Source organism: Bacillus rossius, chromosome 7 (genome assembly GCF_032445375.1).
Source record: "Bacillus rossius redtenbacheri isolate Brsri chromosome 7, Brsri_v3, whole genome shotgun sequence".
NCBI classification, from domain to species: Eukaryota; Metazoa; Arthropoda; class Insecta; order Phasmatodea; family Bacillidae; genus Bacillus; species Bacillus rossius.
In genome coordinates this window covers 38,154,595-38,169,607 of record NC_086335.1, presented here as the reverse complement: position 1 = coordinate 38,169,607, position 15,013 = coordinate 38,154,595, and the positions used below count along the sequence as shown (strand labels likewise).

General features: G+C 38.6%; 1 protein-coding gene across 2 annotated transcripts in view; it reads left to right on the top strand.

Annotated features, from left to right (window-relative positions):
• LOC134533847 (uncharacterized) overlaps positions 1-15,013 on the top strand; it is an 85,177-nt gene that overhangs the window by 41,001 nt on the left and 29,163 nt on the right. For both annotated transcript variants that reach the window (XM_063371540.1, XM_063371541.1), the window contains exons 2-9: positions 1,842-1,943; positions 2,033-2,171; positions 3,638-3,790; positions 4,571-4,804; positions 5,377-5,589; positions 7,448-7,711; positions 8,547-8,679; positions 10,813-11,219. In XM_063371540.1, the coding sequence (XP_063227610.1) occupies positions 1,842-1,943; positions 2,033-2,171; positions 3,638-3,790; positions 4,571-4,804; positions 5,377-5,589; positions 7,448-7,711; positions 8,547-8,679; positions 10,813-11,219 (1,645 nt within the window). The remainder of the gene's footprint in view (positions 1-1,841; positions 1,944-2,032; positions 2,172-3,637; positions 3,791-4,570; positions 4,805-5,376; positions 5,590-7,447; positions 7,712-8,546; positions 8,680-10,812; positions 11,220-15,013) is intronic.

The following is a 15,013-nucleotide window of genomic DNA, read 5'->3' as shown; positions in this document are numbered from 1 at the left end:
TTTTGGTGGGTTCGAGTTGATTTTCGAATGTGGAAAATCTATATTTGTGGCTGTTTAGAGGTTTGCTGATGCTCATCACCAAGTTTAAATTTCGTAACAATTAAAACCTAACAAAACTTTGGGTGCACTCGTGTAAGAAAATTTGCTCCAGTTTGTCGTTGTGATTTCACACAGTCAGTCGCCGTGCTACGTCTAATTCTATATGTATGGCATCTTGTGATCGCTGTTAAAATTATTATTTTTTGACGTCTCGGTGTAACGCCCTCTCATCATCGATGTTGTGCTGAACAAGCAGAAGCCGCCCCCCCCCCCCTCCACCCTCATCATGCAGCGGAAGTTGCCGCCACATTTAATGGCTCGGGGCGGAGAGATATCTGGGTGTCGTAAATCTGGCGGGGGATGGGCAAGGAGGGGAGGCGACCCCTTCGATCTCCCAGGCCACGACGCCACACCCCAGCCACTGCGGCAAGGCGTTCCGACCCTTGCGACACACACCCCACCAGCCTCTGCCCCCGGTAATGCCTCAGCATGGCAGATCGATTTTTTTTTTTTTGGGGGGGGGGGGGGGGGCAAAATAAAGGTACAACAATTGTGATAAAGGAAACTAAAATTACTTAAATGATTAACTTTTTTTTTTGGCTTCTGGTTTGAGCCCACGTTCTTGTAATGCATGCTGTGCCATTTTCAAAGGCCGAATGGCTGCAACAAGGCACGCCGAAAGTCGGGCACACCATGACGTGGCGTCAACTTTGAAGCGAAGTAGTAGTTTAGTGACATTGGCGACGAAACCTAAGATCTGGATGCACGTCGATGATTCCGTGCTTAGTGCGGACCAAACGTCTTGCGAGCTGGGCTCCATAGTTCCGTGGAAACGCGTCGCTCGGAGCGGACCGGCAGGTCGAACAGTGGGCGGAGTCCGACGGAACCAAATAGTGACGACCGGGCACGGCCCGGTTACACATCAACTGTTCTAAAAACACCAACATTCCTAATAATGCTTAACCAGCTCATTTGTCTTCATTTCTCCGTCATATAATGTTATGGTTAACGCTCTATTATCATAGAAGTTTCCAAATGCACGCCAATCCACAGCCTTGCGCTTTGAAGCGATACCGCGCTAGAAGCACCAGCGAGCATCGCACTTATCATCCCTCCTCACTAACACTCCTGACTACCCTTATTGGCCGCGCCCCACTGATACGTAATCTCTTCCCCTACTTCCCCCTAAGTTCCGTTTACCTTTCGCGCTCTCCTTTCTCGCTCTTTACCATCGCTCTGACAGCTCGAAAGATGTTTGGGCGCCCCTTTCCCCCCCAATCCGGTTTTATATTGGTCATCGTGATATTCAGATGGTGGTCTTGTGGCTACTAACTGAGTTGCTATTCCATCCCCCACCCACTCTTTTTTCTCTGGAAATTCTGATCCCTACTTTACTCGAGGAAAATATTAGGGGCATTGACGATGGCCCTTTGTTAGGTTTTATCGGCTAGCATTTTTCTTCTTCTCTTTTCCATTCGTCAGTTGTCACTCTGTAACATAATTTTGTTTTATGGTTTCCAACTTCCATTTCAGCAAGAATGATTTTATATAATTTTCAAGTCTCATGTACTTGAACTTGCACAATAGTAGTAATGTTGTATAAAAATACAGAAGAAGGCTAAAAAATAATGTCTGAATTTAACAGATAAATTTTTATATGTTTTAATTCTATAAATTAGAAGTAATATGACAGAAATATCATACCAGGAAGACAATGTTCTGGTGAAAGATTGATGTTGTTGATGTGACTCTGTAATGTTTGAAATCTACAGTGTAATTTTTGATTTTGGTTATGTTTGTAGAATGGAATGGGTTGAGATCATCGAACCACGCACCAAGGAACACATGTATGCCAACCTGTCAACGGGGGAATGCGTGTGGGACCCCCCACCTGGTGTGCCTGTGTGAGTATTCTCTTCAACAGCAGTGTTCACTTCGCCTGAGCAAGAGTGTCCATGAACTAACGAGGACACTGGTTCATTTGTTGGCATAGAAAGAAAACAGACAACAACCAGTGGTGGGAGCTGTTTGACCAGAACACGTCCAGATTCTACTACTACAACGCAACTTCCCAAAAAACTGTGTGGCATAGGCCGCATAACTGTGATATCATTCCTTTGGCCAAACTGCAGGTAAATCTGTTCGTATTTGTGTGACCAATATAGGTTTAATCAAGCTGGTCAGCAGCATAGATCATGTGTTGAACATTATATTTTATATTACCTGCTAAAGTAAAGTATTTTGGAAATTCATGAAAATGGCAAACTTAATAGGTATTTCTAAGTGTGTAGTCACATTAGATATAATCCGAGAATGCATTTTAAGTCAATTAAAGTACCAACTCAAATGTCATCTAAATGTGACTTATACCGAGATAATTGAAACACAGTTGTTGAAATTCAGAGCAGGTTTTTATACGTAACTGTATACCTTTAATCATGAAATTGCCAACAGTTTTTTGCCATGGTGGTAGCAGACTAGTCATGTTGGAACATTTTAAATCTGATGATGTACACCTGGATTATTTTTGCGAAAAGTTACTGGCCAAGTTTATTCCTACCTAATGTGTGTTTTCTTGTGTTTAATTCAAATTTTTTAAAAGCAGCCCTTAAACATAAAAGTGTTATCTATGTTCAGCTACATTTTATATATAGGTAAATTTTTTTTATTTAAGTCAAACAAAGGAATTAGTTTGAAAATATTATTTGACATGTGTAGGTACTGAATGGTGTGGCTTTCTGTATTGAACTTTTGTGAATTTTTTTTTTTAATTCAAGCAAATACTGATACTTTGCTTCAGTAGTCTGTAGTTTTCCACGTTATGTGGCAGCCAGTTGAGAGTTGTGATGACAAACAATTGGAGAAGAATTTCCCTGTATTTTTTATTAAATGCTAAAAAAAGTCTAATTTTTATTTAAAATGTTTTAGTCAACACCAATTTTCAAGCATTAATGTTGCTTGTTTACCCACAAACAAGTTTCAAAAACAGTGACTCAGGATTAATAAGAAGTTGGTCTTCTGCGACTCTGAAAACTCATACATTATGTAACTCAGCTATGTCATGGGGTAGATCTTGGGGGCACAAGGGCCCCGGGACCTCCCTGGAATCAGAAAGTTATCTTTTGAGGGGGCTTGCTTGCATTTGCAAAATCGTAACTGTGAAATGGGAATGATAAATCCCATGTTCCCCCCCCCCCCCCCCCCCCTTTTTCCTGGGAATCTTACACATTTTTTTTTACTCCCCTGGCTGGAAGTTTTTTATTTACATGAACCAGACAAAATTACTATAAAATTCATGAAAGATCAAAATTAGTGTGGTTTATAACATTGGTTCTACTACATATTTATTTATGGCCATCAGTAGATAGTTTCGAAATTGAATCAGTTTTTCAGAAATTTACAAATTATATGTAAATAGCTAAAGCTCACCTTTTATACTTAGTCACTGTACTTCTTGCTTCTTCTAAAGCATTTTCATGATATTGTTTCATGAAAATTAATATTTCTAACAGTTCATTGTTTAAATTAATAATCACTATCAGAACTTAATGATTTTATGAGAACTCTGACGCTGAGTTGTTTAGTTGTTGCATTACAGACTCTGAAACAAAACACGGAATTTGCATCGGACGACGCCAGCCAAGAAGAACCAAAGAAGAAAGAGTCTGTGGCAACCCAAACACCAGGTCGCACTGTGAGGAGCCTCAAGCCGCCATGCCAGGTTGATTCTACCACACCCACCACACAAGTAGTACGTACCTACCTATTTATAGTAGTCCCACCTTCAGGTAGTAAGTAAGAATGTTTGAGGAATACATAATCATTAAGTTTATTTAAGAAGGAATTTAGAAACATTAAAATTGTTATCTTAAGTTAATTAATAAACTGTAAACTTATAATATCCCATGTGATTCCTGTTGGCAGTGTCCAATATAGGTTGCAGCGTGAATGTGACTGATGTGACATCATGAGTGATATACATTTATTATTTATCAAAGAATGTAATGGTTGTGGCAATTTTTGGAGTGATTATTTGTTTAGGCTTTGCGAGGTAATCCTTATATTGGGGTCAGTTTTTTTGGATTTTGATTTGGGCTCTTTTCCATCATTAAATATTGCTGATTACTGGTCAAATTAACAAAAATAATTAATTTAAAGAACATTTTGTTATAAGAAAGAGGAAAACATTTCCTAGGTAAAACTAATTGATTACTTTCAGAAGTTTTGGTGACAGAGTTTGTCATGTAAAATCTGTCATGGAAGTTGTCTCAAATTTGACAATTCTCTAAAGTGGTACCAATGATCTAAATGTCCTCCTGTCACTGTTGTTCTCTCAACAGTGTTTGAAAACAACTTATTGTCAATGTTACTGTTTATTAAAACCCATGTTGCTTTGGAATTTTGAAAATGGCTACCACTGGCAATACATTTGAGTATGTACTGTCAAATTGAGACAAGTTAAAAATGACATAGACTTTAAGGTTATCTTCCACGTAGCTAGCCGTGTTGCTGGCAAGTCCGCGTGTTCCAGGCAAACAAGACTGAGTGCATCCGCCCCAGTAGGCAGCATGTCCCGTCGGTGACGTGTGAGACGCAGACGTCCCCGGTGGGGTCTCCCGCTCCGGGTCGTCGCAACCACCACCACCATCACCACCACCACCACCGGCACCTGCACGGCCCAGAGGAGGGTGAGGGGGGCCAGCCACGCCCTCGCCGGGGCAGCCACGGGAGCGGTTCCTGGTACAGCCGCACCACGCACTCGCAGGTAGCTTCGCCCGCCGTGAGCCTTGTTCCCACGAATTACCACGAGTCTTTCCGTTCCCAAATCGCATGGCTTGGAAACACTGTGCACTAGCCTCCATCGAACCGAAAGAATTCGATGTCTGAGCATTTACCATTATTTCACAGGAAAGGTCGAGCCATCCCAAGCAGTAACTGGTCTTTGCGTTTCCCCGACTCAAAGTATGACTCATTTCGGTTCGGACTTGCCAAGCCACTTGCCGTAAGAACAAGGATGAAGTTCTCGGGAAACCTGGGCACACGTGTGCAGAACTTCAGAAAAAAAACCACACTATCTAAAAAGATATCCAAATGGGGTCGGCTTACGAAAAGCATTTAATAATGAGTGAAAATGGCTTAAACACCTGTTTTTATAATAATTTTTAGGCTTAAAACATTGGTACAGATTCTTGAAAGCACTCGAGGGACTTACATTACACCTTTATCCATCATTTCTCCACCATATAATGTATAGTTACCACTCAAATTTCATAGGTTCAGTTGCAGTTCACAGCCTACATTAGAAGCACCAGCAAGCGTCTCACACGTGTGCTGCAGGACTCGGGTCGGTCGAGCGACTCGAGCTCGGTGTCGCACAGCCGCACGTCGCTGGAGAGCGGCTACCGCCTGCTGGATTCCCCCCACCACCACCACCACCATCACCACCACCACGCCCACCGACCGCCGGGGAGCATGGTGGGGGCGGGCATCACCGTCTCCACCAGCACCCCGCTCTTCAAGAAGAAGCCTCTCCGAGAGGACAACTCCCAGGTGAGGCACACATGCACACACCTGTTTGCATTTAACATTTTCCATCTATGTCTTATACATTTCAGCATCAAATTACAGTATTCTACTCCTATTTTTCATATTGTTCAGCATTTGGGAAGGGGGAAAAAAAACGGTTGTGGAAGTTAAGTTTACTCCAAATTTTGAAATTGTTTACAGAAATTATGTAAATATAACATGTCATCCCCCCCCTCCCCCTCACCACAAGGAAACAGCGTGGACAAGTTTGATCACAACAAGCTTCATACGTGGTCATGATTATGTGCTGTGGTCCTCTGGTTTTTTTTTTACACTCTATGTTTTAAGGTGTTGTATGTTGCTAAATTTTCAATACTTTTTAATGCAATAAGAATGCAGTTTAAATTTCAGTATTGAATTTATTTTTGTGTTTAGTAAGCTTTGGTGGTGATAATTGTGGAGGCATAAAAATCTACATGCATATTATTAGGCCTTCTAAATTTCTGTTCATATCACTGTGATGTATGACACCTCTTTGAAGAACTTGCTCTGGTGTATTAGCAATAATGTAATACAGCGAAACCCCTTATTTACGTTACCGTTATTTACGTTTTCCCGTTATTTGCACTATATTCTTCAGGTCCCGTTTGGTTCCCATATAGTCCAATACAATACTTTCCCGCGAATTACGTCTCAAAAATCGAATCAATCCCGTTATTTACGTCACGTAACAACCATAAACAACCAGAAAATACCGTGGAGTTAGTAGGCAATGAACATTTTAAATAGCAAAATATACATATTTTATAACATGAAAAGTTGCTTTTATTTCTAAACATGTAATAATTTAAGCCTAGGCGTGTAAAAGTACGAGTAATTATAGCAGGAGACAATCTAAAATGCACGAGGGAAAAACGTAAACTCATGAATGTACAAACATGGCTGCTTGTAAGTTCTGATACTGTATTTATGTCACAACTTAGCCGAAATACTGGTACGAGACATAAACTTCACAAGATAAAATGAGCGGTGTCTTGGTAACTGTTTTATACGTCTTTTATAATTTGGGAAGTATTGTACAGTTGACGCCATATTTTTTAAACTAACCATTTATTTCTGGGGATCGTAAATAATTAATTATTGGTATCAAGACATCATGATAAACGTAAACTTGAACATGTCACGGCAGCGAGAAAACTGGTGCGTATACCAATAAACTGGTATTAGAACTGGATAAAATTGGTACACGGGAGGTGGAGCTTATATTTTTTTCCGCTAAGCTCGCATCTATTGGTTGGCGGCTGATGGCGTCATGAGTCTGGGCGGAGCATAGAGTGCGCATGCGCCGCCGCGTCGTTACAGCAGCTGACCGAGTACAATGACCTTTCTCCGCGTTTGGCGCGCTATTGACGGTAAATATTCATCAATTTGCGGCCTTTTCTTAAAAATTTTTTTACTGTGAGCAATGTGTATGTAGCCCGTATTTGTTATAAACCCTGCCGGTTGCAACTGTATTTATAATTTGGAGAGGCAAATAATCTCCTTGAACAGCCAAAAAAGCAAGCAGAAGAAAATTTCAAATTTATTTTTTAGGAAGTAATCAGAAAAACATTTTGGCTTTCATTCTTTTTTTATTTTTGTCAAATGTGGTAAATTAATAATTGATTAAATACTAAAGTAAAATTTGTTGTTAGTGTGTTTGTACCTGCATTGTAGTATGTGCTATTAAACAAAAGGAAAAAAATTCTAAATAAGGTAAACTGTACTCCTTTTTATACGTTTCCCTTTATTTACACTTTCCCGCTTTTTACACTTTTTTACTTTGTCCCCATGAAAAGTGCAAATAAGGGGTTTTGCTGTATATTTGACTGTGGACTTGTAGCCACTGAGAAGCAGCTTGGACAAGTATGGTCTACTGGCAGTACCTCTGAACTCGAACCAGTATCGAGACGTGACGGGAACTGGTGCCGGCACTGTGTTGCCCAAGCAGAGGAGCTTCGACGTTTCCGACAGCTACAGCCTGTGCCACGAGAACCGCGGTCGCCAGAAGAAGCAGCAGCAGCAGCAGCCTCAGCCAATATCTGTGCCAATACCACTGGCTAGAAGCTACAGCTTCATGCAGAGGCGGGAGCGCTTCGACTACCAGGTACGATGAAGGTGATTAGCTCCTCCTTGATGTGTGTGTGTGAGGCTGCGCACATGTGCTTTGTTGTGCGAGGATTGTGTATATGCTTATGTCATGTGCAATACACATTATGTTTATGGGCATATGCTTTTGCATATGTTGTGTATATGCACTGTGAATGGCATGTGTGTTGTGTAGTGTGATGTGCATTGTGATGTGTATATTTGTGTGTGTGGTGTTTGTGTATGCACATATGGTTTTGTATTATACATGTTAGTCATGAAACATGAATGATTAATATTTCTTTTAATTGTGTCAATAAGTTTCTGTTTTGAGAAAGCGATTGATGAGTAGTTTTTAGTTGGCATGCAGGCCTCGATATGAGGGTGATAATTGCTTTTACACAATTCCCAGTGGGTTAATTTCTGAATTTTAGATTGTAATAAACATGGCAGGTGTTATGTATGACTGGTGAGTAATCTCACAGTCTTCTCTGCATTGTAAAGTCTCGTGTGTATTATTCTCTATATGGAGGTGGGTGTTTTTATGGTAAGACACTAGATTTGCCCATCTTGGGTTTTTAATGGAATGGTCATAGCCAGTTATTTTTTCCAATCACTCTGGTCTGTTGTGTGTTACATTCTTTAATGACTTGGACATTGGTTGGACATCAATTCCAAATGAAACAGTAATAACAGTAATAAATAGCATTACAAGCAGCTAGCTCATCCATCTAGGTGTGCTTTACCTCGGTCCTTGAGTACATAACAATATGCTGTCGGTATATTTTCTAGTTATTTTGCTTTGAGATTTTTTGATGCTATTATTGACTAACTGTTATGAAAATTGTTTTCAGGATGAGGAGGACTCTATGCACGAGAAATATTTTTTGGGTCCGGGCAGTGTGGGATCGGGCATGAGGTCTGTGGAGTCTACCCCTCAGGCACGTAGGAAGTACAACGGCAGGCCTGGCGACTGCATCACTTTCGGTGTGTTTGACATCACAGTTGCAAGCTGTTGTGTTTTGATTAGTTAGGTAGATTAAGTGTCTTCTTGATTTCATTAAGACAGGGTAACGTAAATTATTGGACCAATCTAGTGAATATGAGGTTGGCGATGATTAGATCCAGGTGCCATACCTTAGGGGCAGCCCTGCTCTCATCTGGCCATCCTGATTATGTGTACAGGAAAAGAGTGGAGGAGTAATGTAGTGCTGTGGGAGTAGGGACTGGAGTCCTCCGAGTAAACCCACTAGCTTTATATAATTATTGTGGTAGTGCCAACTATAGCAAATTGAATATCAGGTTGTTGCTTACACAGAAAAGGCTCTTTAATCTGATACATTCAGGACCACTGCCGTGCCAGATTAGCATTTTTGCCAAACTATCGGACATTATACAGTAGAACCCCCTTTTTTTTACACTATTCAAGGGGGTGTTTGAAAATGTTATAAAATGTGGAAAAGTGTGAAATGTAGAAAATGTATGAAAAGTTATTTTTTTCTCAGAGAATTTTGATATTATACCTGAACATGTCATACTCTGATATACACATAATTATTCATTAAGAGTGTTTGAAGCATATCTAATAACATTCAGTATCCAATAACATCAACCTAAGCCACTGCTGAAGGGAAGACATTTTGTTTTCTCACTGTTCAACTTCTTCTTGTGTATTCAATCTCACACCTTGAACAATCATACATGATTTGCTGAAACAATAGTTTTAATTTATACTAAACTTCCATGATGTAATACGGCAGTTCCATTATATACTTATCAGCAACAATGTATCCCATATTTACATTCTGTATGTCAGTGGTATGTCAAAATTACATAAAAATTAATTACCTAGGTATGACTTACTAGTGATGTCAGACCAAGGTCATGTGTTCTCTGGGCAATGCACAGTATTCACAAATTAAACTTTTCACTTGGTCAATTTAACTTCACTTATTATTGCTACTACAGCATGTCGATGACGCGAACCCATAAGTTTGGTCCCTACCAGAAATCGCTCAACATGGCTAAAGAGGTTTTCTCTTCATAAGATAAACATTAACATTACTGTTTAAGAAAGGCTCTTTTATCTCTTTGTGTCCATCAACAAACACCCGAACCCACCCCAAAAAATTTGAATGGGAGTGGCTTGATCAGTGCCAGATTTCAGAATATGCTGAACAAAAGAAATGATGATTTAAAGTGTGCCACATGTAGTAAAGTAAAGAAGTGTAAAATAATGAGAAGTGAGAGAGAAGCATTGTAATGGCTGTTTTTAATACAATAGAACCCATATTTTAAGCTATTTAAAGGGCAGAAAAAAATATTTTACATATGGGGAAAGCTTAAATCAAGTGAAACAAGTTTTTATGTCATATACATTTATAAGAACTCAAACATTATACACATGTATTTTTTAACTTCCTCTGAATTTTTTTATAATATATTTTTTAAAACAAATTATTTTCTTGGGAATCTCATTAGATTTTCATTATTAGATTATTAGATTGCAGTCTGCTAAATAAAAATGTGATAAGTAAACTATAATTCCATGTATAATTTACTAAGTACTGTTTATTTTCTGAACATCACGACTGTTTACCCCACAAACAGCACACTTTTATTAATTTTTTAATAAGTTTTTTTGCTTAAGAAGCACTTTTTGTTTTAGTTTCTCCATTATTTTCTTAAATCGGTTGTACTGTAGGTATAATAAAGCCTATGTCATGTCATTTGTTTCCATGAGCAACTTAAGTTGTTTCATTTAATTATATCATCACCTGATTGGCAAAAGGGCGAATGTTACATTTTTTATGATTTTTAGTTTTATGTTGGTAAAATTCTTTAAAATTCAATACACATCTTGGCAAAGGGTCTACCTACATAAAAAGTAAGCTGGTGTTTTTATTCCGATGTCTCTTTTATTGCCTATATTGTATTTGTTAATATTTTAACAGTTTTTTGTTCCTCCTGTAAAATTACGATTTTGTAACATTCGTCCTTTTGCCAATCAGGTGACGATATAGTTTATTTTTACTAAATAAAAAATGTTATTTGAAGCTTTTGCAGGTTTAGGTAGTGAAGTGGTTACGTAACTAACTAATGATAGATATTTCATTGCAGGTACAGTATCGTCGGGTTACCCGTCAGCCACGTCCCCTTCGCCGGCGGTCATCGGCGGGATGCCCTGCAGGGCGCTGCAGGAGGAACCTTGTCGCAAGGGGGACGACGGGCCGGGACCGCCCGTCCACCGGAAGACCAGGTCGGACCCCCGGTACCGGGAGAACGTGGCCACGTCGTCGTCCAGCAAGACGCTCAGCAACGAGGAGAACTCGTCGAGCGACGGGCCGTCTTCGAGCCCGTCGCCCCCGACGACGACCTCCCCGTCCAGCCCGGCGGCCGTCCTGCGCGGCGCGGCCGGGACCGGCCCCCGCGCCCGCCCGGACCCCTTCTCGTCCGTCGAGCCGCCGAGGCACAGCTGCGTGCTGCCCGAGGCCGTGTCCAGGGACACCACCACCACCACCACTAAGGTAAGTCATCTTCCCGCACTTACATTTTTTGGAGCCTTTTTAACATTCTTTAGATCAATGCAAAACAGAACAATTTTTTTTTTCCACCATAGATGCACTAAAAATGATTTCATTTTAGGCCAATTTAATTTTTTAAAACAAAGAGACTTGTGTGATATTGTTTTAATATTTTTTTTATGAACTCCATTTATTCCTAAAAGGCAGCGCAACTTCGAACAAATGCAACACTTACTTGTTCAATGATACTTAACTTCACCGAAACAAGTGTCATTTTGACTGGTACATGATTCACTTTTAACATTAAAATAGGGATGGGGCGACCGAATCCAATATCCGCCGAATCCGCCGAATCCTAGGGATTCGAAGGTTCGGCGGGTCTGATATAGGATTCGTCAAAGGATTCGGTTTTTACTATTTACGGGAAAAAAATACAGTAAAACTCGCTTACGAGGTCCCGCATGGTAGGTTTTTCCGTATAAAGCGTTTAAATTGCCAGAGGTCTCGTCATTTACGCCATTAAATGTGTGATATAATGTCCGTTAAAATTTTTTCTGAAACTTCTTGTCTCAAATAATGGCACACGTAAATATGAAGAAAAGACAAATGAACAACAACATACGAAGAAATATGGATGATGTACCATAACTACAGTACAAACCCAATAGTTATTTTAAGATAATTACCATAAAAAGAACTAAAGATTCTTTGTAGAATACCATAATTACTACAGAAGCATGATAGCTACCATATTTGCACTATGTTTACCGTAACAACTGAGATGTATATTTACCGTGATAGTAATGTACAGTCAAACCTCTATCTATCGTTTTTCAGGGGACCAACAAAAAAATTCAGTAGATGCGGACATTCAATAGATGTGGACTTCACTCTAAGAATTTTTAAAAAAATAATATTCCAACCTCAAAATTAGTGTCAGAAATATATCAGTTACTTGTCTTTAAAGTTAAATCAGTTGAAAAATAAATACAAATGAAAGTATTTTTTACTTAATTCAATTTACACTTCCAAAAAAAAAACATACACACAATAAATCTACATGGCAATTAAAGTCTTTTTCAATATCCTGAAGTCTGAAATATGTTTACTCATGTCATCAAATGCAGAGCTGTACTGAAGAAGCCGATTTTGCCAATATTTAGTTGAATCTGCATTTCTGCCGACTTCCGATACGCTTGTTAATTTTCGGCCGATATTACTGAAAAACGAGAGACTGCCATAACCTAAAAATCCACGAGTATCCTTTTCACTTTTCGTAGTAGTACTGCATTCTTTCAGATCGCATTATTTCTTCGTAACATGTGCCAAACGTACTTATAAAAATTTAACATCCTTTTTTTCAATAATGTTCTTTAATTTTAATGTCATCAATAAATACATTACCGTCACGGTAAATATACTTCTCGGTTGTTACGGTAACTGTAGTGCAAATGTGGTAGCTATTGTGCTTCTGTAGTAATTATGGTATCGACAAAGAATCTTTAGTTCTTTTTATGGTAATTATCTTAGGATAACAATTGGGTTTGTACTCTAGTTATGGTACATCATCCATATTTCTTCGTAAGGTGTTGTTCATTTGTCTTTTCTTCATATTTACGTGCTCCATTACTTGGCTGCAGATTTAAGGTGATTTTTACTACTGTATACTATCGTTACTGTTTTTATGGCGGTTTCTTTCTAAGAAATTGTTATTTCTGCAAAATCTTTATGGTTAAACGATCATCTATTATAATTTATAGTGACGGGACCACATATTTTGTACGATCAATGCGGACAAAACGATAATTCGAACATCGGTACAAGCGGACTTTTTTAACCTTAGTTGTATGGCAATATTGCCGGGACCGTAGAAAGTATACGATAAACACGGACAATCGATACATGCGAGTTCGATAGATAGAGGTTTGACTGTATTATTTATTTATGACATATTAAATTAAAGAACATTGTTAAAAAAAAAAAGGATGTTAAACTTTGATATGTACGGTTGGCACATGTTGCTAAGAAATAATGCGATCTGAAAGAATGCAGTACTACTACGAAAAGTGAAAATGGTACTCGTGGATTTTTAGGTTATGGCAGTCTCTTTCGTTTTTCAGTAATATCGGCCGAAAATTAACGAGCGTACTGTATCGGAAGTCGGCAGAAATGCCGATTCAACTAAATATTGGCAAAATCGGCTTCTTCAATACAGCTCTACATTTAATGACATGAGTAAACATACTTCAGACTTCAGGATATTGAAAAAGACTTAAATTTCCATGTAGGTTTATTGTGTGTATGTTTTTTTTGCAAGTGTAAATTGAATGAAGTAAAATGTTTTTATTTTTATTACTTTCAATTGATTAAACTTTAATGACCAGTTACAGATATTTGTGATACTAATTTTGAGGTTAAGCAATTTTACTAAAGCATTCCAGCCAAGCAGGTTGCCAGCGAGAGATGCTTCTCTTCTGCTGGAAACACTATCTCCAATTGTAGAGCTAATTTAACTCCTGAACGTGCAGAACAAATTATTGTTCTGAATGATAGATTAAAGAACAGAATTTAATACTCTGTGACAATCTCTCTCAGAATTATTGTGCTGAAAAGTGGAAATGTTGAAACAATGTGAATGTACTTTTCAAACAACATGATTTTTGGTGCTAAGTTTGTTGAAGCTCAGTAAGGACTCCAGAAAAATTGACAAGGGTGAAATTTTCCCAAAGATATGTTACATTTACACAAACATACACTTGGTTATGTTAGTTGGATGATATCAGTTACTAATGAACAAATGGAAACAGGTAAGATTCAATGAAAAAAAAATGTTATTTTTATCCTAGCAGTGCAAAATGTAAACACACTCTGTGGTAAATCTGTATTGTACGGATTAGCGCCAAAAAAAATCGTACAAATATGAAATAACTTTCATTATATACTATCTTACGTCCTCTTTTCAGAACCGCCTGCGGAGATAAAAAATTCCAATTACTTTTGGAGATATCGAATTTTTTAATATTCATTTTTTGGCGATTTTTTTAAAAAAAAATTTTAAAAATCCGAAAATACCTTTATTCTGTGCTCTTTAACTTCCTCTTTACATTAAACCCGGCGGAGATCAGAAATTCCAAATACTTTAGGAGATATGGAATTTTTTAATTTTCATGATGTGCACTGATGCGGCGTTGAGCGGGAAGCCTACGATTCACACATCTTTCTGGACATACCTGAATACTAGTGGTGCACCGATGCGGATACCGATGAATCGTAATCGGCGATTATGGGTACTTACCGATTAATCGTAATCGGCGATTATCTTAACGATTACTTTGCCGATTATTTACGTCCTGGCGTAAAGTAGGTTTTTACCGTGTACTATTTTGTTACACATTTTAGGACGAAATACGGTAATATTTGTATATATTACAAAATTCATCTAACTCCGTCATATCATAATTACAGATATTTCGTTAAGTTTAATAAATCTCATTGCCTCTAACAATAAAAAATAAATTTTTCCTACACGTTTATTTACGTTTTGTGTTTTGTTCTGTCTTTTGTTTAGTGGCCTTGTACACTACCTATAGCCTGAGACGTAAAATAGATGGCACGCAATCAAAATACCACAAACAGTTGCAGTGGATTCTATGACAATCGATGTTTTCGAGTCGTAGTAGCGGTTAAAAATCGTGGTCCCGATACCTTCTAGTTTTTATCACTGCGTTTTACAAACTCGTTATGGGCGTCTTTGGTAACATTATCCGTTTGTTATTTGTATGTGACGTGAAAAGTGA